Genomic DNA, 27154 nt, shown 5'->3' with positions numbered 1-27154 from the left:
AGGGGCTGGGGAGATAGCTCAGTCGGTAAAGTGCTTGCCTTACATGCACAAGGTCCTGGGTTTGATCCCCAGCACCACAAAATAAATAAATAAATAAATAAATAAATAAATAAATAAATAAATAAATACATACTGGCTACATTTTTAAAATTACACCACAAAACTGTTATATGCAGGATACAGAGATAAAGCCATAAAACAATGTAATAAGGGCTTTAATTCCTAAGTGCTGTGATAAACCAATACTACTGTACCAGCGACTACAGGTTGGAAGTATGCTCAGAACAGAAGTGGATTCCCCCGTTGTGTCATTCGTGCTACAGACCAAGCAACATGTGGCCTTAGGCCATTGTGGCAAGGATGGAGAGGAGTGGCTGGCTTGTGAACACATGCCACTCCTCTGTATGATCAAAGAGGCAGCTCCAAAGGGGACACAGTGGCATATGCAGGTGGTCCCAGCTACTCAGAAGGCTGAGGCAGGGAGATCAAGACCGCCTCAAAAAGAGTAAAAAGCTGACAACTCCAGAATACATTTTTTCCTCTGCTTTCTTGGGTCCTTATATTGTTAGCTGGAACATGCATGAAAATGATTTATCAGTACTCCATATCCATCATTCTTGGCTCAAAATTATACTCCTTACTCCAAGGTTAGAGACAGGCAGCAGTCACTTGAAGCTCTCTTCTCCCCAACAAGTTTCTTATTTCCAGTCACTGGATTAGAAGTGTGCACAGGAGGGAAAATGGGTTCTGGGATAGCTGCCTACCCTTTTACCTGAAATGATCAGGATATGAGACATTTTAACTAAAAGGAATCATCACAAATAGGTGTCCAGTTTGTTTTTTTTTTTTTTAATAATTTAGTTGTCAATGGACCTTTAATGTTTTTATTAGTTGCTGATGGGCCTTTATTTTCTTATTCATATGTGGTGCTGAGAATCAAACCCAGGGCCTCACACATGCCAGGCAAGTGCTCTACCATGGAGCCACAACCCCCACCACAGATGTCCAATTTTCAAACAATTAGAAGACAATAAATATATAGCATGAAAGCTATGCTCAATATAATTTTGACTTTGATGATTCAAGAGGATTTTGTGGATCCTTAGGGTAATAATTAGAAGTATGAATCATTGCTGCAGAAAGAACCGGTTAATACGGAAAATCTGGAGAAATGATGGCAGCTAATGTGGAATTACTGGGAAAAGAAACCCTGTGACATATTTGGAAGGCAGTCCTTGTTATGTACATTATTTTTAATATTTCTATATGATTAAAACCACACAGAACAAGGAAATTAAAGAACCTTAAGTTTGCAGTTAGGAACTGTGGTAGATATTTTCATTTTTCTTCTTCCTCATCAAGAACATTTACTGAGTAATTTCTTTTTCCCCAGAGTGGTTACCAGAACCACTAAATAATGGTGAGCAAAAGCTTCACCCCAGAAACACACTGGTGCTACCTTAAAATATTGTCTAGTTCCTGAGAGCAAATGATATCACACTGCAGAGCTTATTTGTTAGTACTTAAACAAAAACATACAATAGGAAAGTTGTCAAACTCAGTTTCTACAATTTGTCAATACCTTAAAAATGGCCATTTAAAAAAGAGAAAACAGCAAAAGAGATCCCAAGAATTTTATTGTGCTGTATGTTGAAGACTATTGTTTCTAAGAATATTAGGTAAAATTCATTAAATTCCAACCTTTAATTACTATTTTTAAGTTAAGGAGACTACTCTGATAGGAACAAGGGATTTGGCAAATAAATTACTAATATATCAAGTTAATGTGAAGAGTGAATTCTTTAGGATTATTTGACAGTAGGCTTACAGTATTTCCAGATACTCGAGCCACTCACAGGTTCCCAATCAGGAAACATCAAAAAAGATGCCACCAATAGTACAACCACGCTGAGAAAGTCCCTTCCACCAAAAATACAAGCTTCAAGGTCGAGAGCCACGTATTCTTTCCTGAATATCAGCTATGACAAGGGCCAGCCAAATACAGGTGTTTATTCAATGTTTGATATATGATGTAAATCAAATGTTTGTCATTCAAACAGTCAATAAATATCTCTCATGCCTTAAGACCTATACCATTTGGTGTGGGGGAGGAGGGAATATTCCCTAGTGTTTTCATAAGTAATGTTCCACAATTTCATAATCTTGTATCTTTGCTCCCTTCCTACATAGCACTGTTCTGCATTAGACCGTTTTTCATTACTGTAGTGAAACACCTGAGACACATTACTTTATATATATTTTTTTAAAAAGGAAACTTATTCAGTTCAAGGTTTTGAAGGCTGCGAGTCCAAGATCAGGCAACCCCACTGGTTCAATCTCTGGTAAAAGTCTAACAGCAAACAGCATCATAGCACAAACACATGCAAAGAGATCATATGGCCAAGGGCAGGGGTTCCCAGTCCCTTCCAAGGGTAGCATCTCAATGACCTAAGCACTTCCCACAGACTACCTATTAAAAGTCAATCACCTCCACACCACTATACTGAGAACAGAAACTCCAAACACATGACCTTAGGTGACAAGTCATAGCATGCTGTAGATTATCACTCCTAGTAAGACCATTCCCTTGATCATTTTAATATGTTATCTCCTGGTCCTCCATCCCCATCAGGATTATTTTCAAACAGGTACTTTTATGAGAGAAAGAACTCCAATTGGACAAAAGTCACAGGTTAGGAGAAAGTTCCAAAGTGTCTTTTATTTTCAACATGATTCTTGATAATCTCTTGCTATATTCAACTTCTTTTATAGAAGCAAATACAGCTATTTTTTAAAGTTATTTTATAAGTAGATTTTAGTCCTAAAGGTGTTTTTCAAAAGCATGACACTAGATTTGCAAGGGGACTAAGTTCTGACCCAGAGTAACTACATAATGTTTTCCATGTGGATTTAAAAAGAAAAAAGGTCAATTCTGTAGTCACACATACCAAGGCTTCACTTATATTTTACCCAACCAACTTTGGGAAATATTAACAACTTCTTATAAGCAATCTTTGTCCTTTGAGAAGTAAAAGAATGTTTTAGGAAAGAGGTCCTAGTTAAATAAACTTAGCAATCGGTAGGTTTACACAAAGCTGAACAGATTATTCTACTGCTGGACTTGCTTTAATGTGGTCACTGCATAGAGTCTAAGACAGAACAGAGAATGTTGTGAGTTACAGGACTAACCTCCAACATGTTTTCACAGAATTTCTTCTTATTAACACTAGCATTCCCCAGAAATCACAGATAATCACAGGATCAAATCCTATCTCATATTTTACTTCAAAGGATCTTACATTATGGACACACCCACCACACACACACTGTCAGGAATGAAAAATGGGTGTGGCACATTGAGATACACCCCCTTTGCCATTCTAAAGTCTACTTCAGAGTATAAAGTCTACTTCATGATACTATGATACGGAAACAGCTACAGATTATGCAAACATCATTCAAAAACATTTACTACATAAATATTATATTACTGCCTACGTCATGATGAATTATAGTTATTGAAAGAACCAAAAATGTCAGACTCTGGTTATTTCTCCACTCACCTAAAATGCAACATGATATCAGTCTGCAGTTCATTCTAAAGATGTGGGAGTACGAACACCCACAGGAGTTATTGACTTAGTATCCGAAAACCCTCAAATTCTAAGATGACACGTATCTTACAGAAAAGCAGCTCCTACTTTTATTACATACTCAAAGATCCCGTGGCCCAAAACATTTTAAAACACTCCCAAGGTACAAGTGTGCACCAAAAAATAACCAATAGTTCCTCAGCATATAATAAAGTCATCTCGTAAATGTTTGCTAAAATTATTTTCCAAGTTTAGTGGGTTTAGCTCAAAAGTCACTATTACCAAGCCAGGAAGGAACAGGCTTTGACCCGTTAGTCCTACCTATCAGGAAGCTAGAGCAGGAGGATAGCTTGAGCCTAGCAGTTCAGGGCCTGCCTGGGTAACACACAGGACTGTCTCTTCAAAAACAAGTCACTGGGACTGCATGGGAGCTGATGTGGAATAGCCAGTACTTCTCAAGGCACCTCCCCCAGACTAATCCCTCTGTGAAGTGTCAGATGTGGCTGTCCTTTGGGCCATTTCCTGATCTAACATTCCACAGGCAAGCTCAGAGCAGGGTGTCCAGCCACACATCTTTCCAAATCTAACATAAAACCTAAACCCCTGGAAGTGTCTCTGAAGGCTACTTTCCCAACCTCACCTCACATGACTTCCCCACAAAACTGTATCAATGCCCCGAATAAACTTGTATGGTTCTTTCTTATTCAACTTTCTGATGAATCTTACCATTAGAAACTCATTCATATCTCACTCTGCATGAAATCTGCCTCACCCAGCCAGTTCCCACAGATCTTACCACCCAATATTCTTCACTGAAAACAGTGTTTCTCAAAGGTAGTCCAAGACACAGCAGCAGACCCAAAGAGAATTTGAAGAGAGAAGGAAAAGGCATATTTAGTGAGCATCTAAGGGATTTTGATTCCCAGTGAAGTTCAAGAACCACCACCTATGTAAGGCTTGATTCATGACCCACACCAATTACTCTCAAGCCTAGCTACACATGTGAATCACTGGAAGAGTTCTCAAAAGTACCAATGCCCAGTCTTCATCCCAAAGCAAGAACAAAATTGGCTGCTTCTCTTTAAGGCATCGGTAATTTAAGCTTCCAAAGCGGTTCTAATGAAGTTTCAAGAACCACCATATTTTGAAATAAATTGTATACATACTTATTATGGGTCTTCCATTGTCATACCACTAGTTAACTCATTCTTTTCTTTCCATGTATTTATCTGCCATCAAAGTTAATTCTGGGGGCTGGGGATATAGCTCAGTAGGTAGAGCGCTTGCCTAGCATGCACAAGGTCCTGGGTTCAATTCCCAGCACCACCAGGGGGGGAAAAAAAAAAAAGTTCATTCTGTCTTCATTGTAAAAACTGTTATCCATCATAACTTCTGGTAAACGGGATAAAAATCAGTGAGTAGATGCCTGTTCTTTGGTAACAATCCACCACCCCACTACCTACTCAAATACATTTTTTTCCTTATCTTAGCTCATTTCCCCTGTCCTACACCCCTACCAGGCTACCATTCTGTATATTTCAACTAGTCTGCATAAGATCTACCAATGCTGAAGAGTGTAACAAGCTAGAACATATTAGTATGAATACGTAACAAACGTAACCATTATGTACAACTATAATACAGTAAAAAATGGATTAAAAAAAGAACATTAATTGGTGGCATATTTAGATTTCAAAAGGAATGAATTTCTAGTGATGAAGAGTCTGTTTCTGATCTGGGTATGAGCATGGGAAACAGTCAAAGGAATGAACAAGAAAACATGGTTCCTGCAGCTCTGTGGCTAAGAGGCCCAAGCAAGAGGATACTGCAGTAATTCAACTCATTTAACTTTTCCTGTTCTAGTAAAGCCTTCTTTTAGAAACCACCTTTAGACTTGGTTAGGGCTAATCAGCACAACTCTTTTAGGGGGAGAAGGGAGAATACCAGAGACTGAACCCAGGCGTGTTTAACCACTGAGCCACACCTCCAGCCCCCCTAAGTTTTTGAACCAGGGTCAGATTAGAGGTATGAGCCTAGTCTAACTCTCAAGAGTCCAACACTATGAAAAGTAAAGTGGCCTACGAATTCTGAATGGACACATTTCCCAATTCACACAGTTGTTTCAGGATTCCAGACAATCACACTTAATGAGGATAAACTTAAAAGATCAGACCCAATTGCCAATTCCCCAAAAGCATTTCCTCCACTCATGAAAGACTGCTGCTGCTTCTACAGAGAAGAGGGAAGAATAAATCCAAAAATCAAGCTTTAAATCAGAGAGGAACCCACTGAAAACAATATGTGATCTGAAGTGAATGCTGTCCTCACACCGCCCCCCCAAAAGTACCAAAGAGGCCACAAATACCAATTGCCCCAAGATGAACACTTGTGGTCAGTGAAGAAATCACTATTAAAAGGGGAAACCCCTAGAAAACAGCCATTTTAAACAAACTGAACTCCAAGATCTGAGCAACAGATTAACCCTAACTTACAAAACAAACAGCCTCTCAGAAATGTTACCGATGCTCTCCTAGCCCTCACTGGAGGGTTCCCTTCACACCCAGCCTTTTTGTTCCAATACACATGGCTTCCAGGGCCTGGCAGGCCAGCAGCCAGGCTCTCCCATCCCCCAGCCACCAAAAGCCCCAGCTGCCACCCACAGGACAGCAGGCCTCCCCCACCACTTCCAGACCAATAGAGCGCTTCCACTGTGACAGAGAAACCAGCTACAATTAAGAAAATCTTTCCTTTCCCTCATTCTGTCCTGCCACCTAATTCCTAATTAATTGGCCCTTAGATAATCAAATCAGCAAGTCAATTTTTTTTAAGCTATTGATCATGAAAGAAACAGGGAACTTCCAAGGGAGACTTTGGAGGAAATAAGGATTTGAAAGGAATCCAGTCTGAAAGGAAAAATAAGACACATGAATTAGGCACAATATACAAAGCAAGAGTGGGAAATAGGCAGGATCAAAATAAGCCCAGTCTAAAATCCACAAAGAATCTCAGGTTATCCCTAACAGTGATCCCCCACGAAGGCCAAGCATAGACCTGGGAAAGAAATAAACCCTTTATATTGTAAGGCTGTCCCAAGCCTTGGAAGAAATAGAACTGCTCCTTCCCCACTGTGCTGCCGCTCCTGGGTTTGCTGCTCCGTCCAGAAGTAGAACAGAGGGCCATGGACTCTTGTGAGCTGGATTCAACTCCTGACCCACGAAGCAGAAACCTTACCAACTGGGGCAAGTTATCAAGCTCTCTAAGATCTTGACATCATCATTCCAAAATTCTCTATACTAACTGGACTATGTAATCTGACATACCTCCTCCAGTAACTGGAAAAAAAAAAAAAAAAAATCAAATGAGCTAAGCCCTTTGTAAATGATTAGCCTCTACGAATGCCAGGAGCAATATCGCTTATTATGCTCCCAAACTGGAAGGGTGGCAGCTCAAACACAGGGAAGCAGCAAGGTACAGATTCAAGATCATGGAATTCAAAGTCAGTTGGACCTGGGCCATCCAACAGAGCAGCCACTAACAGTGGCTACAGCGCACCTGAAATGTGGCTGGTCTGAATGGAGACATATCATAAGCACAAAATACACAGTGGAAGCTGGGCAAGGTGGTGCACGTCTGTAACCCCAGCAGCTCAGGAGGCTGAGGCAGAAGGATTGCAAGCTTGAGGCCAGCATCAGTAATTCAGCAAGACCCAGTCTCCACAAATATTTTAACTTTTTTTTTTTAAGTCATATATGGACACAATACCTTTATTTTATGTGGTGCTGAGGATCAAACCCAGTGCCTCACATGTGCAAGGCAAGCACTCTACCACTGGGGGGGCGTGTGGGGGACCCAAAAATTCCATTTGAAAAAAGTTAATGCAAAATATCCAATTTTTACATTGATTATATGATGTTGAAAAAGTAGTATTTTTAAATATACTGGAGTAAGGAAAATATGAGTGAAGTTCACCTTCCTTCTAGATTTTGTTTTTGTACTGGGGACTGAACTCATGGGTATTTTATCATTAAGCTACATTCCCAGCCCTTTTTATTTTGAGACAGGGCCTCACTAAGCTGCTGAGGTTGGCCCTGAACTTGCAATCCTCCCATCTCAGCCTTCTGAGCCACTGGGATTACAGGCATGAATGATTGCGCCCAACTCATTTAAGTTTTTAATTAGATTGCTAGGTATTTTTAAATTATATACATGGCTTATCTCGTATTTATAATGGACAACAGTGAGCTACACTGATTCTTGAATGTACTCTGTCAGTTACCTACTTTGGTCAAGTTATTTCAGCCTCAGTTTCTAGGTAAGTAAAATGAAGATAATCTCTTAAATGAAATAATGTAAAGTTCTTTGCATAACACCAGCAGCTGAAAGCTTAATGAATTGATCATTCATTCATTCATTCAGCAAATACCTTCATGCCTATCATGTGCCAGACACAAATCCCTGCCTCCATAAAGCTTACATTCTTAGGAAAAAGACATTAAATTGATGCATAAAAATATACCATATCGGGCTGGGGATATAGAGTGCCAGCCTTGCAAGCACAAGGCCCTGAGTTCAATCCCCAGCACAAAAAAAAAAAAAAAAAAAAAAAAAAAAAAATACCATCTTAGCTGGTTAATGCTGAGGTGTCTAATAAGAAGGCAAGAGAGAACAGAAAAAGGTGCAAATTTAAGCAATGTGGTCAGAAAGGCCTCCTTGAGCAAAGTTGTAAAGCATGGATCTGCTGTTACACATTATCAGCATCAAAAAAAATATTAGCCAAAGGGGTGCAGAGTTTCTCTTTCAGGCAATGAAAATGTGCTCATGTTCACTGTAGTGATGGCTGGATATATCTGTGGATGTACAAAATGCCAAACTAACTTCGATCGGGTGAACAGTGAGTTACATTTCAAAGCTGTCCAAAAAAAAAAAAAAAAAAAAAAAAAAAAGACTAAAGGTTTATTTACACATAATTGAACCAGATTCTTTCTTTCTATGGAGGCAGAAAATGGTTCCTTTTCATAGACATTCAGAGAATCAACAGGGCACACAAAGTAAACTACTGCACACATATTAAGCACATAACTGTCCTATGCCTGCATCTCAATCAGACCAGTCCTCATCTCCCCAGTCCTCAGATGTGGTCCTGGGAAACCTGTTCAGTATCACAGATCACAGCTGACTGGACAGGAATAGGCCACAGATCCAAGGGCAGCCAATAGACAGGCTGGCCAAGGACCAGCATGAGCCAGGCCTGACAACCTTTTCCCAATTGCACAATGGCAATTGTCTAATCCAACCAGGTTCTCTTAGAAATTTCACTGAAGAGCAACAAGACACTTGGACACATAGTAGCAGAAGGTGAAGTCAAGGTAACCTTCAGAGAGCCCCATGAGAACACCAAAGCTTAGAGGAAGCAGAAGCGGTGAAAAATCAGAAGGTACCGGTGCTATGGCAGATGGAAAGCAGGTAAAGATGAAGGACACGGAACAGGAGAGATTTTTAAGGACCAGCTGGGTCACAAGGCTTTCTGCTCAAAACTCAATAGTCCTGTGTTCCCCAGTGACTTTATGGCTTTGACCTCCAATTTTCTCATCTGCCGCCCAAAAAATATTAACATATTTGATTCAGATTTTTCAGCAAATCTGAAGAAGCCACTGCATCCTACTAACCTGACACCTGATATCATTCATTTCTTCCTCCATCTCTCTCTATAACGACACTACCAAGCCCAACCAAGGCCCTCTCTTCAAGGTGAGTCTTCATTACCTGAAGTAGTCATGGAAGTCACTCAAACTAAGAAAACATATCCCTTAGCTACACAGAATCTTTATGTGTTCTACATTCCCACTAGACTATAAATTCCAATTCTTGGCATAGCTCCAAGGCCCAAGACCAAGAGCAACAAATCCGTCACCCACAGGGCTCAATGAAAACCTGTCTATGAACTGATGTTACATGAAGAAACACTAAGATGCCCACCTAGAATTTTTAACCATTTTTTGAAGTTCCAGAAATTAGTTCATTCCACAGCCATTCCAATTTCCCCCCGCCCCAATCCCCGCTTGCTTTCCTCTACAACAAAAGGCCAGACCACAAATGTCTCTTCCCCAGACTCACTTGTGGCTAAGGGGAAGTCAAGTAAAAAACCACGGACCATGAGAGATGGATTCCTGGGAGAGCCTCTAAGACAGACATTTCCTCCTTTCTTTCCCCAACCCCTAAAAATGCAGGTGTAATGATTAGGCCACCTTACAAACATGAGAAAAAAGCCAACAAATGTTTGGAATCCTCAACCTTAACTAGCCACCAACCACCTATTACTGACTTTTGAGAAAAAGTACTACTGGGTCCAAGCCTGGCAACTGGCTCTTCTGCTACAATGCAGCCAGTTACTGATGCCCTGCTTCAACACACAAGTTGGATACATAATGCAATACCAACCAGAGACAAAACACCTAGCAAACAGGCTGGCTCTGCATCCACACCCTTGCACCTCCGCCTTCTGTAGAGATTGGGTCAGGTTCTAAATCAGAACTAGAAAGTATCATCTATATAAGAACAAGAGGGCAGCATCTATTTACTGTTTAGAAAAGCAAAAGTAAAGCAAGTCTCAAATACTTTCAGTCAATTGCCAAAAAAAGGGCCAATGATGTCAGTGTTTTCAAAAAGAGCCCTCTTTCTTCTTGATAACACGGTACTGATATTTCTTTGGCCAGGGTCCCTTCCTGTTTACAAACAGTGAGACAGAATGAAATGCCTTGCGATTTGAGGAGACGTTAAATGGGAAGCAATGCCACAAATGTCCAGACCAAGCTTATCGCAGATCTGGTTATGTAAGAAAAAGTAAAAATAAACTTAATAAGTAAAAATTTTAATAAGAACAAAATGACATGTCTTGAGAACAAAATGTTATTTTGTTCTTAAAATAACAAGTACTTCCAATGTTACAGCTTTGGTTATGCCTAACTAATAAGTTTGCTTTTATTTTATCATTGGGAATTTTTTAAAGCTGTCATTTTGACAGGATTTTCTTATTTCTTCAGGGACTTTGTTCCATTATAAATCTAACAAAAGAATGTACAACTTAACTGTTGCAAAATCATTACTTTTCTTTTGTCACTTTCGTGAAACAAACAGAACACAAATACCTACCCTTACTCACATTTAACAATGAAAACGCACCCACAATATCTACATGGTGACAGACTAAAGAAAAATGTATACATATTTCAGCATGTTAAATGTAAATCACTGAGAAAGGACAACAGAAATTCAACCAAAAGAGAAAAGCATTGCCAAGCCCCACAGAGGTTTCCTTTCCATTCCAGAGTGGGCCATGAGAAGTATCTGAACACTATCCCAACTGACCTGGTGCCTCCCAAGTCTATCTTCAAGTCCTGAAGATTCATCAACTCAACTGAGGCCAAAATAACCATCTGATCTGGCTCTGGTCCCTTTTAATCACCCACACTTTATGGCTTTGATAGTTTTCATCAGATATAAAGTTCTTACCAGAAATTTGCAAGAGGAGCTGGACAGTAAGTTATTTAACTCCTAGAGACACGACAGGAATTAAAGGCCCTGGATTCTCATTCCCTATCCAATTCTTTACTGGACCTAACCTCTCCAGAATTTAAGGATTTATAACATTTCAGGAGCCAAATTCTTACTCAGCAAATATTTATCAAAAACCCATAAGCCAAGGGAGTGAATCTTCAATGTATTTGTGACTTGCTATTATGAGGAATGTTAGGTTGAGTGTGCATTGCATGAATAAAATCCACTTGTTGGAACCAAAAAAAAAAAAAACCCATAAGCCAGGCGCTATGCTAGACCTGACTGGGAGACAAAAACACACACTGACCTCAAGGGGCCAAGTTCACTGGGATCTGAAAGGTGAACAAGGTGAGGAAAGTCAAGGTCTTTAGGAAAGTTGGGTCTTTCTTAGAACTTGTGGTAGATGAATGAAATCCCCAAATTATGAAATAATGCACTTGGTCTTTACTTTAACTTCAAATTAGGCATCAAGAGGAAAGATTCTCCTGTCAACTATTAAGTAGTTGTCAATATTTTCTCACACCAATGTAAATTTTCAATGTACATGAATGTTAGTATTATGAAAATAGTTTCAAAAGAAAAAAAATCATCCTTTAAGGTATTTCCTCATTTATCTATTCATTAGTATTGCAAACATCAGGAAAACTGACTTCAATGTAAACTTAACACTATACATGAGTTTCATGAACCAATAGAAGGAACATGGCAGATGTTTAGGTGGCCAATGGTGGCACATTTTTCTCACATGAAGAGAAATAAGGTTAGTTCTGGAGTGGAAGCCAGGTGACCAGGGTTTTAATTCCAGTTTTCCATGTGAAAATTGAGATTTACTGAAATCAGGATTAGGCAAACTACAAAATACTTTTAAAGTGACTACAACATATTCATTATATTGTCTATGAATTCATATGACTCTGAACAAAATTCTGAACCAAGATAATAGGTTCCTCATAGGTGAGCTAGGAGAAAACATATTTTGGGATATATACATTCAGAATATCATTACCTAAGAGAATATAAATACATTAAACAGAAAAAGAGTAGCTGTTATTTTCAAAGAAAGAAACAGTTTGGGGATAGGAGGTAAGCAGCAAATTTAATCGAAGGTCCAAACCAACATTTATAGTAATGCAGACATTCTGCAAAATAAAGAAAAGCATTTTCCTTTTCCTTTAAGAAAAATCTTGTAAGCCTTTGCTCATCAGTGACAAACCTTGTAGGCACATAATACAGGCAACCAGTACAGATGCAACCTGCGTGTACCCCTTAGATATTAATAACTTTGCTTTTAAAGCTGGATTTGCTTAAAAAGCAAACAAGCGCAGCCTATTTTGTGTGCTGCAAATCACTAACTCAGATGATCTGAAAATGACTTCCTTTCCTGTGACTCTTAATAGCTTAAAGGAAATTTATCACTTCGTGGAAATTTTTTAAATTCTCTATAATCTTTGTAGACATTATAACCCCATGGCTTCACAAAGGTAATAACCCAAATTACGTTTGTGAAACACTGTAGGAGCCTGGTATGGTGGTACGTGCCTGTTAATCCAGCTATTTGGGACACTGAGGCAGGAGGATCCAAGTTCAAGGCCAGCCTCGGCAACTTAGCAAAACCCTCAGCAACTTACTGGGGATGTAGCTCAGTGGAAGTGGACAACCCATAGGTTCGATCCCCAGGAGCTCACAAAAAAAAAAAAAAAAAAAAAAAAAAGACAGTATCAATTGCAATAATTCAAGTTATCCTAGAAAACTAAGAACTTCAGAGTACGTACACAACACAACTGGCAGGGGCCTCAGCCTTAGAGGTGAGCACCCTTGGGAAAGTGACAACCTCTCTAAAACCAGGTTCCCAAGTTGCAAAATGGTATTTATAAGAATAACTCACATAGAATTGATGTGAGAATAAATACTGTTATCACATGAAATACTTAACAGTAACTGAAACACGGTAAGAGTTGGGAGTGGGGGACTATTTACTACAACAACTATCACCATTATCATCAATTCCAATAACTTGGAAATTATTTTTAGTACAACTCAGAATCTCACATAATATTTAGTACAGTTAAACCTTTAGGTACAAACTAATTGAAACCTAACATTTCTAATAGAATAATATTTCACTTTTTAAACTGGGGATATCTAAAAGATACCTTCATTTAAACAATTCCAACATATAGAAATGGATATACATGCCCACACACAAAAAAAGGTGAATCACTGATTCCTTTAAAGGAAATAGTTATCTTCCTTTTACATAAATACAATTTAGTTACATCTATGTACACCCACAAAGAAGAATATGTAATAATGCCATTCAATTTTACCTCTTCTTCCTAATAGAAGCTGAATTTCAGAATACATTCATTAAACTGACACCACAATCCAGAAGACAAGAGATTCAACCCTTCTGTTTTAAGGTGGCCTCCAAAACCTCCCAAAGGTCAACTGCTCACTGATGGGCCAACTTCCACCAGGGTACCAGGAGGACCTTTTCCATTCTGCTCTCACTGCTATACAATAAGCAGATGTGTAGACTCAAAACAATACTTTCAGCCTGAGCACTTTTGAAATTAAACTTCAAAGTCACAAAATTCAAATGTCTTTACAATCTGTTTTCTGGACAAAGAAGCACTCAAATATTTTGTTGTTCTATGATAGTACGGTCATACTCAGACCCTGCCAGGAGGCACTCAACCATGATATAACAAACAAAAAAACTGTTAACTGTGGTTAAGCGATACATCCTGTTTCTGGATGTCGCACTGCTCATCAACAGGCTAATTTGCATAGCTATACAAGGCATTTAGATATATCAATTAAGACACAGCAGTTCCAAAAGATTCCAGACTACAAAACTCATCATCTCCATTCTCCTAGATTATCAATGAACAGAAAACAGCAAACAGATCACCTATCTACTTTCAAATTCTTACTTTAGATATTACCTAACAATAAACTGGAAGAAGGAAATTATCAGAAACAATCATACAAGTTCAAGAGAAAATAAAGAAGCTATTTAAAAGACATCTTTTCTAGATGCTTATAGTATTGCTCAATTGATCTCAAATTTAAACTTCAAGTTAAGAGTGAAGCTCAATGATAGTATGTGCTTGGCTTGTCAAGTTCTTAGGTTCAATCCCCAGCACAAAAGAAAAAAAAAAATTTAAGTTAAACCAGAAATATGTAAAGAAAAAAATCTGCTCTAATTTCCACATCAAGAAAGGTCTTCATTGTTTCAAAGGGAAAAAAATGCAAAATTACTTGATCCCCTCTGCTGGATTACATTCACAAAGATTAAGGTTTTTCTTAATATTTTGTCTTTCCAAAAATAAATAGGAATGCTACCAGGGTCAGAAACTTAAGGAAAAAAAATTTTTTTTTAAATATTTTCTTCAATTATAACAAGTTAAAATGCTGTAAACATTTACTTTTAATCTTTCTCCACTATGATCCATGTTTCAATGTGAAGCACCGTAAGGTACATTTCACTGATCAACAACCTTGACACTGTATCCCCAACTTCCTGCCCTCATCCCCAGGGTCTTCATTTGCAATGTCTCACTTATTCTGATTAAAATTAAACAGCCAAGCGGTGGGGTAAATAGAAAGCACATTTATTTTGACTTACTGTCTTCATAAAGTCCTCATTCATTTGCCACATGCAGTGCTAAGGCCCAGATCAAAAACAGGTGTAATAAAGTAACTTTGAAAAGTGAAAGTTCTCTGTATTGGACATCAGTTTTCAAATCCCATATGCACAGCTTTTTGTGCTTAATGTCTACAACTTGATGTGTCTAGAGATAAACACCTGTGAGACCATCAAGTCAACATCGCTATCAATGCCACCACCTCTGAAACTTTCCTCCCACTCCCTTTGTGGTTTTTTTGCCTTTGTTCCTTTTGTGGTAGGAGCATTTAATATGAGTTCTTATCTCTATCCTCCTTTAAAAAAATAAAAATTAAAAAAACTGCAGGTGATGCTGCCGGTGGAGCCAGGGCCTGGCGCATGCTGGACAAGTACTCCACACGGAGCCACACCCCTAATCCCCTACATAGCATTTAAGTATATTAATCATAGGTCCTATACTGTACAGTAGAGTCCAGGAGCTGCACCACACACTGAACCAACAATCAGCTTCCCTTGCACCATTCCCAGTCTCTACACATCTCTGCGGTGAGCCTTGGCTCTATGAGAGCACACAGTCCCTGGCTGCCTGCTTCTTCACCCCAGTGGGAGGTGCAAAAATGCAGGTTGGCCAAGTACACCACCCACCATGTCTCGGTGATAAATCTATACTGGGCAAGTGACCCAAAACTGCAACAATCCCCATTTATGCTTGTTGTCCTGGCATATTACTCTCAAAAGTATTCAGGTTGAGCCTATATGATCTACTAGTTTGGATGTGGAGCGTCCCCCAAAGGTCCGCATGCTGAAACCTTGGTTGCCATATGGTGTCACTACTAGGAAATAGTGGTATCTTCAGGAAGGAAGCCTACCAAGAGGTACTGGTGGGGGTGGGAGAAGTGTCTTGAAGGAGACACTAGATCCAAGCCCCTTCCTCTGTCTGCTAGCCACAATGACACAAACAGGTCTCCTCAACCTGGTGTTCCCACCATGATATACTGTGCTGCCACAAGTCCCAAGCAACAAGGACCAGCAACCATGAGCCAAAATAAATCTTCCCTTTATTTTTCTCAAGTATTTTGTCACAGTAACAGAAAGCTGACCACTGCAGTCTGCCAAGCTCTAAGGCAGAGTTTCTCTACCTCAGCACTACTAACATTTGGGGCTGGAGGATTCTGTGTTGGGGTGCTGTTCTGTGCATTGTTTGGAGTTCAGCAGCATTGCTGGCCTCTACCCACTAGATGCCACTAGCATCATCCTGTTGTAACACTAAAAATCTCAAGTTTCTTTATTCACATTCACTCACTCCCTCCTATCTCAAGTCCTTTTTTCTCCCACCCATGACAAACTGATGGTCCTCAGGATTCGTCCTGACCTACCTTGCCATCTCACTTTACATCCCCTCTTTGGGCAGGTTCAGTATTCAGTTGCAAGGCATCATTTCCTAGCTCTAAGCTGTGTCTCCAGAATCCTTAGCTCTATTCCCCACACTTAAATACACACCCAGCAAAGAACCCAACTACTGAACACGTCCACTAGATAGCTCAGAAGGTACCTCAGCCTCATCATCCAAAACCAAAACCCGTTCCTCTGGCTGGACTACCCCAGTGAGTAGCCACCACCTGCCACAGCCAGGAACGGAGGCTCCACCTCACCCCCACAGCCTGCGGCCTCTAAACCTCACTGCTCTCCTGCCACCCAAGGCTCTGGCCCAAGTGAGTGACCTCCCAACCTCCAGTCCCGCTTTCCTGTACCTCATTCCCACAGTCACAGTGCCCGAGAAACTTCTCTAAGCAGCAATTCTGCTCATGCCAACCCCCTGCTCAAAACCTTTCCGTCACATCCCACTCTCCACAAGATGAAGTCTTTAACCTGCTGGGGAAGGCCCTGGACCCCGTGCAGCCTCACATCCCACCCCAGCAGAGCTCCCCAGCACACTGCGGCTCCACATTCCCAGCCACAGGACAGGCTGTGCCCGGCTTCTGGGCCTCTTGGATGCACTGTCCCTTGAACTCTTTCCCATTCTAAGCACAGAAAGCCCATAACCCTCCTTTTGGTCCCACCGGTTACTTCAGGCTGAGTATCATTCAAAATACTCAGACCAGAAGTGTCTGGGATTTTCTTTCCCATATTTTGGAATATTTGCATATATATAATCAGGTATCTTGGGGATAGGACCCAAGTCTAAACATAAAACTCATTTACGCTTCACTTACATCTTACATACATAGCCTGAAGGTAATTGTACAAAATATGTTTAATAATTTTGTTCATGAAATGTGGCATTTTCCCCCTAGTGTGGAATTTCCCACACATGGTGTCATGTCATCACTATTTTCCAGGTTTTGGAGAATTTCAGCTTTGGATTGGAGATGCTCGGCAACTGCTTTCTTGGTGTCTTCTTTGAATCCCCAAAACAATCCTATTAACTATAGTCACAGAACCCATTTATTTGACATAATCTATAAAGCAATTTCATTTATGTCTCCTTGCAAGAGCTCTACCTTCTACAAAGATATGCGGGGTCTCTTCACTGTTAAGCCTGCAGCTACCCGCTCACAAGAGCGGGAGGTCAGGTGATGGCATGACACCTGTCCCCCACTGTCATAATCTTACTTCAGTGATGACTATGAACAGGTTTTTTTTCTCTTTTCTACACCTACCAAACAATTCACTGTGGTTCCAGTACACTTTCTAAGTACTTTAAAAATAATTTAATCTTTAGAAACATTTTAAACATTTGACTACTATCCATGTTCTACACAAGAAAAAAATACAGAGGTAATCAATTTACCCAAGGTCACACATTAAATAAACTAAACATTGAAAACCATGATCTTTAATATCTTTCTTATGCTGCTTCTGACTTGCATTTCACAAACTAAAAGTAAAACAGTCAGAACCACAGAAGTACTATCTGTTAGATTCTTTAGTGAATGTATTGACATGTCAGTGACATTCTAGCTGGTATGTGTAGTTTTACCCTCCAAACTTTCAAGTGAAGGTCTTCAGTCATATTCTGGATTTCAACACAACTACAGGTGGTTTCTCCTATTTCATAAATGAGGCCTGTATGGAGCTCTGTGCTTCAAAATATTGTTAGCTTGAAAGAAAACATACATAGATTATTTCTGTTGTCCCTATTGATAAAGTCACAAATGTGTTCAACTTCAACTAAAGGAAGTCAGAATAGAGTCCTTTAAAAAATAATAAAATAAGCCAGGTATGGTGGCACATGCCTGTAACGCCAGCTGCTTGGGAAATTGATGCAGGAGAATTGCTAGTTCGAGGCAAGCCTGGGCAATTTATCCAGATCCTAATTCAAAATAAAGGTCTGGAGCTGTAGTTCAGGGATAGAGCATCCCTGGATTCAAAATCCAGTACCACAAAAAAATAACTATAAGCCCCTAGGCAGATTTCTAAGACTTTTAACACCTAGTGTGAGAGTTAAATACCATCAACCAGTCCAGCATGGTGGTAAGCACCTGTAGTCCCAGCTACTCAGAAGGCTAAGGCAGGTGGATTGCTAGAGTCCAGGAGTTAGAGGCCTGCCTGAGCAAGAGTGAAACTGTGACTCAAAACAAAAAAGGTCACCCAGCGAAGAATTGTGTCTTTTTTACTATAAAAAAAATTTAGGCACTGAGGACTTAAGTAACCTGCCCAAGGTTACATAAGTGATGGGGAGTGGTGAGCGGGGAGGAAGGGTGGCAAACACTAAGTTGTTTAGAAACCATTAAATGTCCTATATATTCAGACCATGCAGACTTAGGTCAATGCTCTGGTCAAACCGAGTTCCTCCAGCCACACACCCCATCCTGACTTACTATAAGGGACTAAGGCCTTAGCACCCAAGGGCAGAAGATGCCTGTGGGTGAACAAGTCAACAGGTGGGGAGAAATTACACTCAATGAAATATTAAGTGGTACCGGATTAACATCTTCCTCAGGACACGGAAGAAATTCTAGTTGGACCAGGGAGTCTGGCCCGACAGTGCAGCTGACTCGGGGTGTGATACCTGCTCATCTCAGGCCTTAAAGAGATGCCTGCCCTTAGAATGTCAAGTGTCAGGGGTTTTTCAGTGTGTGTGTTTATTTAAAGAGGATGTCAAGGCTTTCTCAGTGTGAAAGCATCCACTTGGCAAGTGTATTAATTACATTCCTACATAGGGATAATTCCTGTTTGCTTTGAGGCTTACCTCAAGATGCCAACCAATCCTGCCTAAAATTCACATTCATCTGACCTGACCGGATCAATAATTACCAGAAATCTTCATGTGCATTGTTTATCAATGTGAATAATATTCATATACTTCTCTACATTTTAACATTGGAAGTCTAATTCCAATGAAGCAAAAAGGCTTGAGGGATTGTTTTTGACTTAGATAAGTCATCTTTTATAGTCCTGAAGTGTACACCAGCTTACTCCAATTACCCACACTGAGTTGATAACAAACTATCAAAAAGAAAATTTAGGGCTGGGGTTGTGACTCTGTGGTAGAGCACTTGCCTAGTGTGTGTGAGGCCCTGGGTTTGATCCTCAGCACCGCATACAAATAAAGGTATTGCATCCACCTACAACTAAAACAAAATATTTCAAAGAAAAAGAAAATCTAGGGCTGGAAATATAGTTCAGGGGTAAACCATCTGTCCAGCTTGTGGGAGTACCTGGGTCCAATCCTTAGCATCTCAAGAAAATGTTTTAAATGTTTGAGAGATTTGTGGATTAGTAACAGATTATTTTCAAAGCTGGTATTTTAAAGTCTATAAAATTAATTTCAGTAAAGTCTTTCATAAAGAATATTATCCATACTAATTGTTTCAACACCAAAATTAAAGTAAGGTATAGTTCAGTGTGAGAGTGCTTGCCTAGTATGCATGAGGCCCTGAATTTAAACCCCATCACCATAGAGGAAAAGGGATGGAAACCAGCATGAATATAAGGTGCATCATAGAACATCAACTGAAGTCTTTTCACATGTCACTTCTACAAAAAAAATTGAACAAATGAAAAAGCTAATTCATTCCATTAAAGATGAATCTCACAAATATTGAGGGAAAAAAACAGGTATCCTGAAGCCATTATATAAAACGTAAAAACATGTAGAACATACTACATATTTAGGAATGTGGATAGTTATATTAAAAAATGCCTAGAAATAGAGAATTTGAGAGTTTCTGCCTTTTGGGGGAAGACAGGAAAGTACACAAGCTTTTATTTATTTATTTATTTATTTTTTTTTTTTTTTTTTTTGCGGTGCTGGGGATTGAACCCAGGGCCTTGTGCTTGCAAGGCAAGGACTCTACCAACTGAGCTATCTCCCCAGCCCAAGCTTTTATTTCTTAAGCTAGAGAGCCAATACATGAATGTTTGCCATGAAAAGTCTTCATATCTTTTTATATTTCTGAAGTATCTCAAACTTTTTTTTTTTTTTGCTATAAGGTAATGAAGTATTTTATTTATTCTATTAATAATGAATGTTTGACAACATTTACAATATTAATCAAAATTTACTTAAGACTTTTTTTTTTTACATTTCAATATTGAGCAATAAGAGAAAATAGTGTAATTATGGGCAAAATTATTCTGTCAAAAACTTATCATGCTTGATGGTAGCATGTTTACATGCGACTCACTTTCTGGTGTAAAGTTCTTTGGCTGTGAGAAAGAACATTTGGTTTACTTCACTGAAAATGCTGGGATGGCCTCTTCTTGGTATTTCTTCTTTTGTTGGTTTGTAGCATAGTTATCTGTGATAGTATGAATCGAGTTGAGGGGAGAAGTACTCATCATGTTAATTCCAAATAAGAGTACATAACCAATTCCTATAGTAATAAGGAGGTAGACAGGTAATGCGACTGCCCAATATTTTTGAGGCCAATAGGTTAAGCCTAAGGAGTTCAGCCAAGATTCAGGAATAAAAGCCCACATAAGATAAAGTATGAAGCCAAATTGGGAGCTTAAGAAAAGAACAAAGCCATAAATCACTCTTTCTGGCAGTGGCGACGGTGAATTTTCCACCATCTTCCCTGTGGCTCTGGCCAGTTTCTCTGCTCAAGCGCCGGCCGGGGAGCCGCAGTGGGAGAGGAAGACACGAACCCCAGGAAAAGGCCGGGGGACGGTGCCCCCCGCCCGCGTATCTCAAACTTTTTAAAGGGGAAAAAAACAAAACAAAACAACAACAACAAAACCCTAATGCTAAAAAAGTGCACACTGGTAATCCCAGGGATTCAAGAGGCTGAGGCAGGAGGATACCAAGTTCAAGTTCAGCCTGTGCAACTTAGAAGACAGTCTCAGAATAAAAAGGAAGATCTGGGGATGTAGCTCAGTGGCAGAGCACCATGCCATGGGTTTAACCCCCAGTACTGCAAAGAAAAAAAAAATTTAATAAAGGGTAAGGATGAGAAAAGGGGAGGAAGGTAGAGAGATTAAGAGGGGAAATAAATGGCATTTTTGTGAGTGAAGGCCTATGTCTTATCATGGATCCTATATCAACACAATCTCTGAATGTCTGTACTTATAACACAAATTGGCAATCAATTTTAAATAAAATAATGATCCCAAGGGGCCTCAAAGTTCAAATTTTAAGTCATAGTTACTGTACTAAGCCCATAAGAATATTCTCCTAACTAAATCAAATGTTAGATCCAGATAACTAAAATTTAAATCACCCTAACATGCCTAGAAGACCAAAGTTACACCCTTTCACAGCTTATTATTGTGGTTAAGGGTTTGGAGAGTCAGACAAACCTGGTTTCACATTTCAGTTCCACTAGTGACAAACTGTTCAATTCCAACAAGATATTAATCCACTTAAAATCAGTTTCTATAGATTAGGAAATGGAGAATTTTTTAAGATGTGGTAAACACCACCTTCATTGATTCCTGCCCCACCCCCACCATACTAGGGATAGAACCCAGAGACACTTTACTACTGAGCTACACCCTCCAGTCCTTTATTTTTGAGACAGGGTCTTTCTGACTTACCCAGGCTGGCCCCAGATCCTCCTGCCTCAGCCTCTTAGGTCACTGGGATTACAGGTATGCATCCCCATGCCTAGCTAATTCTTAGCATATAAAGCCTATACCAAATTTAGCACAAAGTAAAGCAAGTGGTAAACACTAAAAGTCCGTTACTATTAAAATTTAAATTATATTTTAAATAAAAACATTGATTGTAGTTTGAGATTGCCTATTTGACTCAAATGCAATTCTTAAAGGAACCTAGTAAAACATTCAAGATACCCTTACTCAGAATTATCTACAAAACTTCTAAACACTTTCCTACAAAAGCTGAAATTAAGCCAACTTGACAAGTCTTTAAACAAAATGTAAAAAGTCAAAAGCAGTACTTGACATTGAACCCCATGACAAGGTCTTAAGTTATATTTCTAAAATTTAACTTTATAGAAGTGACAAAAGGCGTCACTATTTTTGTCAACTGTGGCCAAATGTAAACCGTTTACCTGAACACTGCCACAGAGTCACTCAGAGCATGATTTAACCTGACAGACTATGGTTTTTCCTAATTATTGACTCTTTCAATACTCTATACACACACAAAACAAATATCTACATGTGGCAGGCGATAAATAGCTATTGGAGTCAATTCAAAACAGCTTCTCTGGGAATTTGTCCAGGGACATTGAGGATTCCTTTGTACACAACAGGATTACCTAACAGCTCTTAGGAATTTGCCCAAGAAATTACAAGAAGTCATCTCTGTCTTCTTGCTCTCATTGTGAATTCACCATAGCAAATACACGCACCATTCATTAAATTGTAGAGTTTCTGGGATATGAAATGGCTGAACTTGATGTCCTCAAAAAGTATCACTGTGACTTTAAGTGTCTGAAGTCGTCAGTCATTGATGTTACTCTTATCTCAGTACCTTGTGCATGGCAGCAGCTGCACTCCCTCAACTCTTATCAGTTCCTGAATGTGAAACCTCCTGCCCGCTGCCTGAACCTCAGCTGGCTCACCAGATTCACAGCAGCCCAAGGGACACCTTCCACTTCACCTTAAAATTCTGTGAATCAGGAATAAGTTCTAGAAAATATTTCCCAAGATACAACCAAGCTTTAATTTGCCAACTTATTTTCAAGATCCTCCATATTCTGAACTACATTAAAAATTTGGAAACCTTTCCAGGGTTGGACAATTCTGCCCTCTTGGTCACTGGTAATAACTTGGAACAGAGACACTATGAAAAGATAAGTACAAAAAGGTTAGATAACTGGTCAATGGGCCAGAGCAGCCATTTTCAGGGAAGAAAAGGACCTTGACATTAGAATATAAAATTGCAATTTAGTCCCATTTGTTTACAATAAAAAGAAAAAAAAAATTGCAATTTAGGTGATTTGTCATAACTGCTAACCTTTGACATAAGTGTTTTATACATATCAACTCATTTAGACCAACTAGTAATCTAAAACAGTACTGTTATAATCTCCAATTTACAGAGAAGACCAGATACAGGAAGGCCAGGTTCCATAGCTAGTAGATGGCTGGGTTAGGACAGGGACCCCTGTTAAACTCAATCTTTTAAACTATATTCTCTCATCAGTTATTTTAAAGTTAAATAGAAAATTCCCCTCCTCTTATTCCTCCTCTAGATATCTATGCTGTTCCCTGGGCCACCCCCAAAAAAACAACTCAGCTGAAAAAGGAGATGACCAAAGGAACCTCAGGAGACAGGAGGATAGAGAAAGTCAGTATGTCAGAAAGACACTGTGAACACTGACCAGTGATACATTCTAAACAAACAGGACCAGGTTGGTGTTGGAGGCAAGGCTGTAAATAGGAGCCACTCTAAACAAAGTCAAGGACCACCTGACCGCCTCTTCAGCTTTTAAAGGCTTTCTGGTCCCCTCACTAGCTCAAGTCTGACCTGGCTATCATATTCACAGCAGTCAGCTGCAGTAAAAACCCAAGTGAGTTGAAGACTCACCCCAACCATAGAGGGTTCACCGTGATTTCTTTGGGGTAAAGAGTACATGAGTATTCCTATCCATTCAGGGAAAATTTTTATTTGTAAGTTACTTGCTTTTAAAATATTCAATTTTCTATAGCTAAGAAATTTTGGTGCCATCAGCACAAAAATTTACAATTATACATACCACACCATTGTTATTAGGGTGTTAAGCAGCAGAAAAACCAACTTGAACTAGCTTGTTATTTAACAACTGTCCAGATGTGGGTTGCAGACATAGAACAATCCAAGGCTCCTACAATGGTATCAAAAATGCAGATAAAATTAACTCACTAATCCACTTACCTTCAGGATGGTTCCACTCAAGGGCCCAAGATGATAGGTAGCAGTTCCAGTAAATCACAACCTGACAATCTAGTAGAAGAATGGAGAACCATCTTCATTTGAGTCTTGTCTGAGAAAAGGAAATCTTTTCCTGAAGTTTCCAGCAGATTTCCTGTCATGTCAAAAATTACCCTTACTTGTCTCTCCCCAAGACACTTGGAAAAAGGGTATAGACACCTGAAAAACTCTGAGTTGATGGAATGGGAAAAGAATGCTATCTGGACCAACAAGAGCATCTACACAACTACTTCACAATTATGTTTTCCATACACTTCCAAATCATTTTATTCAATCCTCAGGACTTTATGCATCAGTTCCATTTTTAAAAGGGTAGGGGGACAGGCTCAACTTTACAAAGAAAATTCTGCTATCTTTCAAATTTCAGAATGTAAGGGCAAATCAAGAAATATCAAAAAAGAACATTTCTCCAAAACAGTAAACAAAGATAGCACAATGGTGTGTGTGTGTATGTATGTGTGTGTGTGTGTGTGTGTGTGTGTATTTTCTTAAGGGAAACAAGGCAACAGTCATTAAAATACCAAGGCCTTAAATATCAAAACCAAGTCTAGGAAGACCTAAATTCTAGTCCTGGCTCTGCCACTAACAAGGTCCTTCATATCCTCTTCCATATCTGTGGGAACAGGTTCACTTATGAGGGTCCCTTCAGCTTAATACTTACACAAATTCAAGTTTACTGAAGAATAATTCAATATAACCATGTGTTTAATAACAGTAAGGACTACTTGTTAAAACAATTTTTTTCCTACAGAATATTTTCTCTAGAATGCCTAAAGTTTGAGAAAAGCATATATGGTTTATGGCTGTTTCTAGCAAACATGTTTGTATAAAATTGTAAGCACCTGGGCTGGGGTTGTAGCTCAGTGGCATAGTGCTTGCCTAGCATGTGTGATGCACTGGGTTCAATTCTCAGCACCACATCTACAAATAAAGGTCCACTGACAACTTAAAAAAATATATTTAAAAATTGTAAGCACCTGAAACTACATAGATGTCACATGAAAAGCTTACCAGAAGTATAAGTTGCACTGAAAGAGGACACTGGCTGTTCTAGGGAAGGAGTGACAAAAGAACTAAAAAGTCATTTGAACAAAGGGTCCATTGAATTGCAAGAATGCTCTCCAAATCTACACACAAGTCAATGGCTCCCCTCGCTGAAGCTCCTCCCACCCCTGCTGCCATCTCTGAACTCAACCTACCTGCCACCATCCAACACTGACTCTAAACCATCCCTTCCGCATCATATCAGGCTTCGGCCAAAAAACTTTCAATAGCTCTCCTAGGGATAAAGTCCACATTCCCAACCTTACTTTAATGGCCCTCCATAATCTGAAACTGACCTTTCCGTTCATCCTACTCTACTCCCTGAATGCAATCCCCACTCCAGTCAAACTGGTCTTATTCTCCAATACTACAGGTGTTCCAGTTTCTTAGCTGTTTCCAATCTGACGGGGTTCTATTCCTTACTTAAATGCACCAACAAGTTCCAAACCATTCTCCCCACTAATCTACAACAAACTTGTTCCCAGCAAAGTTAGAATACTTTGTCACTTGACCTTTGAACATGTATGTGTGAATCCTCCGTTTCTTCAGGAATTTAGCATACTGCAGACAGGAGCTCAAAAAATGTTCCTTAGATTGAAGTGAATTCAAGGACAGAAACTCAAGGGCAAGGCCCTCCCACTACTATTTTGTTATCTCAATTACATTTAGCAAATCATAGGTGCTAAATATTTGCTGACTACTAAATAATTGAATTCAGCAGTAAGCCTTCAGGTCCTTCATGCCTTCAGTTTCTTTAAATATTTATCGAAGATTTCAAAGACATTTCAAGACATTTAAATTACATAAATTCAACTAGTATTGAGTTCACTTAGGAGACATTACATGGCAATTGAAAACAAACCATTAGTTGGGCGTGTGGTGCACACCTGGAATCTCAAGGGCTCAGGAGGCTGAGGCAAGGGGATCACAAGTTCAAAGCCAACCTCAGCAATTTAGGAAAACTCTGTCTCAAAATGAAATATAAAAAGGGTTGGGGATGTGGCTCAGTGGTTAAGCCCCTCTGGGTTCAATCCCTGGTACCAAAAAGAAAGAAAACCATTAACACACATTCTGAAAATCCACAAAATGCCACTTTTTTCAAAATGTGTAAAATATCTGGAAATACAATCAATCTGACCTAATTGATTGCTATTCTTTCCACAGATCCTCCCCCTCCTGTCCTTCCTGGACTCTGGACTACAATGTTTTAGGAAGACTCAAATGGGGATGGGGATGTGGCTCTATAGTAGAGTACCTGCCCCGAGTTCAATCCCCACACCCGTGCACACACACCCTCAACTGGGTAACAACTGACCTAGACTAAAATTTAAAAAATGATACATCAAATCACTTGAAATACTGCAGAACCCCACCAACACCTCCAAGAAAGAGATCCAAATGAAGCCAAACACAATTATGTGACCTGCCCAACTGCCATATATATACCAAGGCCTCAACAGTGAAGAATTAAACTCGGGTTTCCTGACTTAGGTCCAATGCTCTTAATCTTTGATAGGAATTAGAAGTAAAGCTTTATGGAGCAAGTGAGCAGGAAAGTAGAGTCCTATCCAACTAGCTAAAGCTAGTTTTTTGTCTTGTTTGTCACGGGAAAAAAGTAATGGAAGAGAACAAGAAAAAAGATACTTTCCATGATTTCTCTTAAACATGATTACCAAGCATGCTTCTTATGGTGAAAGAATCAAAAGGAGTAAGACACTAATTCACAAATCCAAGAAACTTACATTCTGGAGAGAAAGGTAACAGCTGGCCCCCCAGCTGCACTAGCTGCTGTTGGAACAGGAGGCAACTTTCCTGCTGGCAGGGGAGCTAATATGCAGTCACAGAAATAGCTTTTTACCAGTGGCCAAACTGGCTTTGCCATCTGCCTCTCCCCACATCTCCAAATCCAGAGGGAGCTGCTATAGCCAGTAAAAGTTACCTGACCCCCACTCCCAGTGACACTGATTAACACTCCAGTTTGCTCCACCACCCTCTCTGCTCTTC

The 27154-nt window shown here is 39.5% G+C and overlaps 2 protein-coding genes and 1 non-coding gene across 4 annotated transcripts in view; 1 reads left to right on the top strand and 2 right to left on the bottom strand.

Annotated features, from left to right (window-relative positions):
- The window catches only part of Arhgap10 (Rho GTPase activating protein 10), a 284074-nt gene that overhangs the window by 255078 nt on the left and 1842 nt on the right, over positions 1 to 27154 (bottom strand). The window lies entirely within an intron of this gene.
- On the top strand, positions 4850 to 4922 carry Trnaa-agc (transfer RNA alanine (anticodon AGC)). Its single transcript has one exon. It is a non-coding gene; the product is annotated as a tRNA-Ala (tRNA).
- LOC124995066 (phosphatidylinositol N-acetylglucosaminyltransferase subunit P-like) lies at positions 20396 to 20818 on the bottom strand. The gene has a single exon (XM_047567508.1). It carries the CDS (start codon positions 20794 to 20796, stop codon positions 20452 to 20454), a length of 345 nt encoding a protein of 114 aa, XP_047423464.1. The 5' UTR covers positions 20797 to 20818; the 3' UTR covers positions 20396 to 20451.

Source organism: Sciurus carolinensis, chromosome 10, assembly GCF_902686445.1.
Source record: "Sciurus carolinensis chromosome 10, mSciCar1.2, whole genome shotgun sequence".
Classification (NCBI taxonomy): Eukaryota; Metazoa; Chordata; class Mammalia; order Rodentia; family Sciuridae; genus Sciurus; species Sciurus carolinensis.
This window is presented reverse-complemented; position numbering and strand designations above follow the sequence as displayed.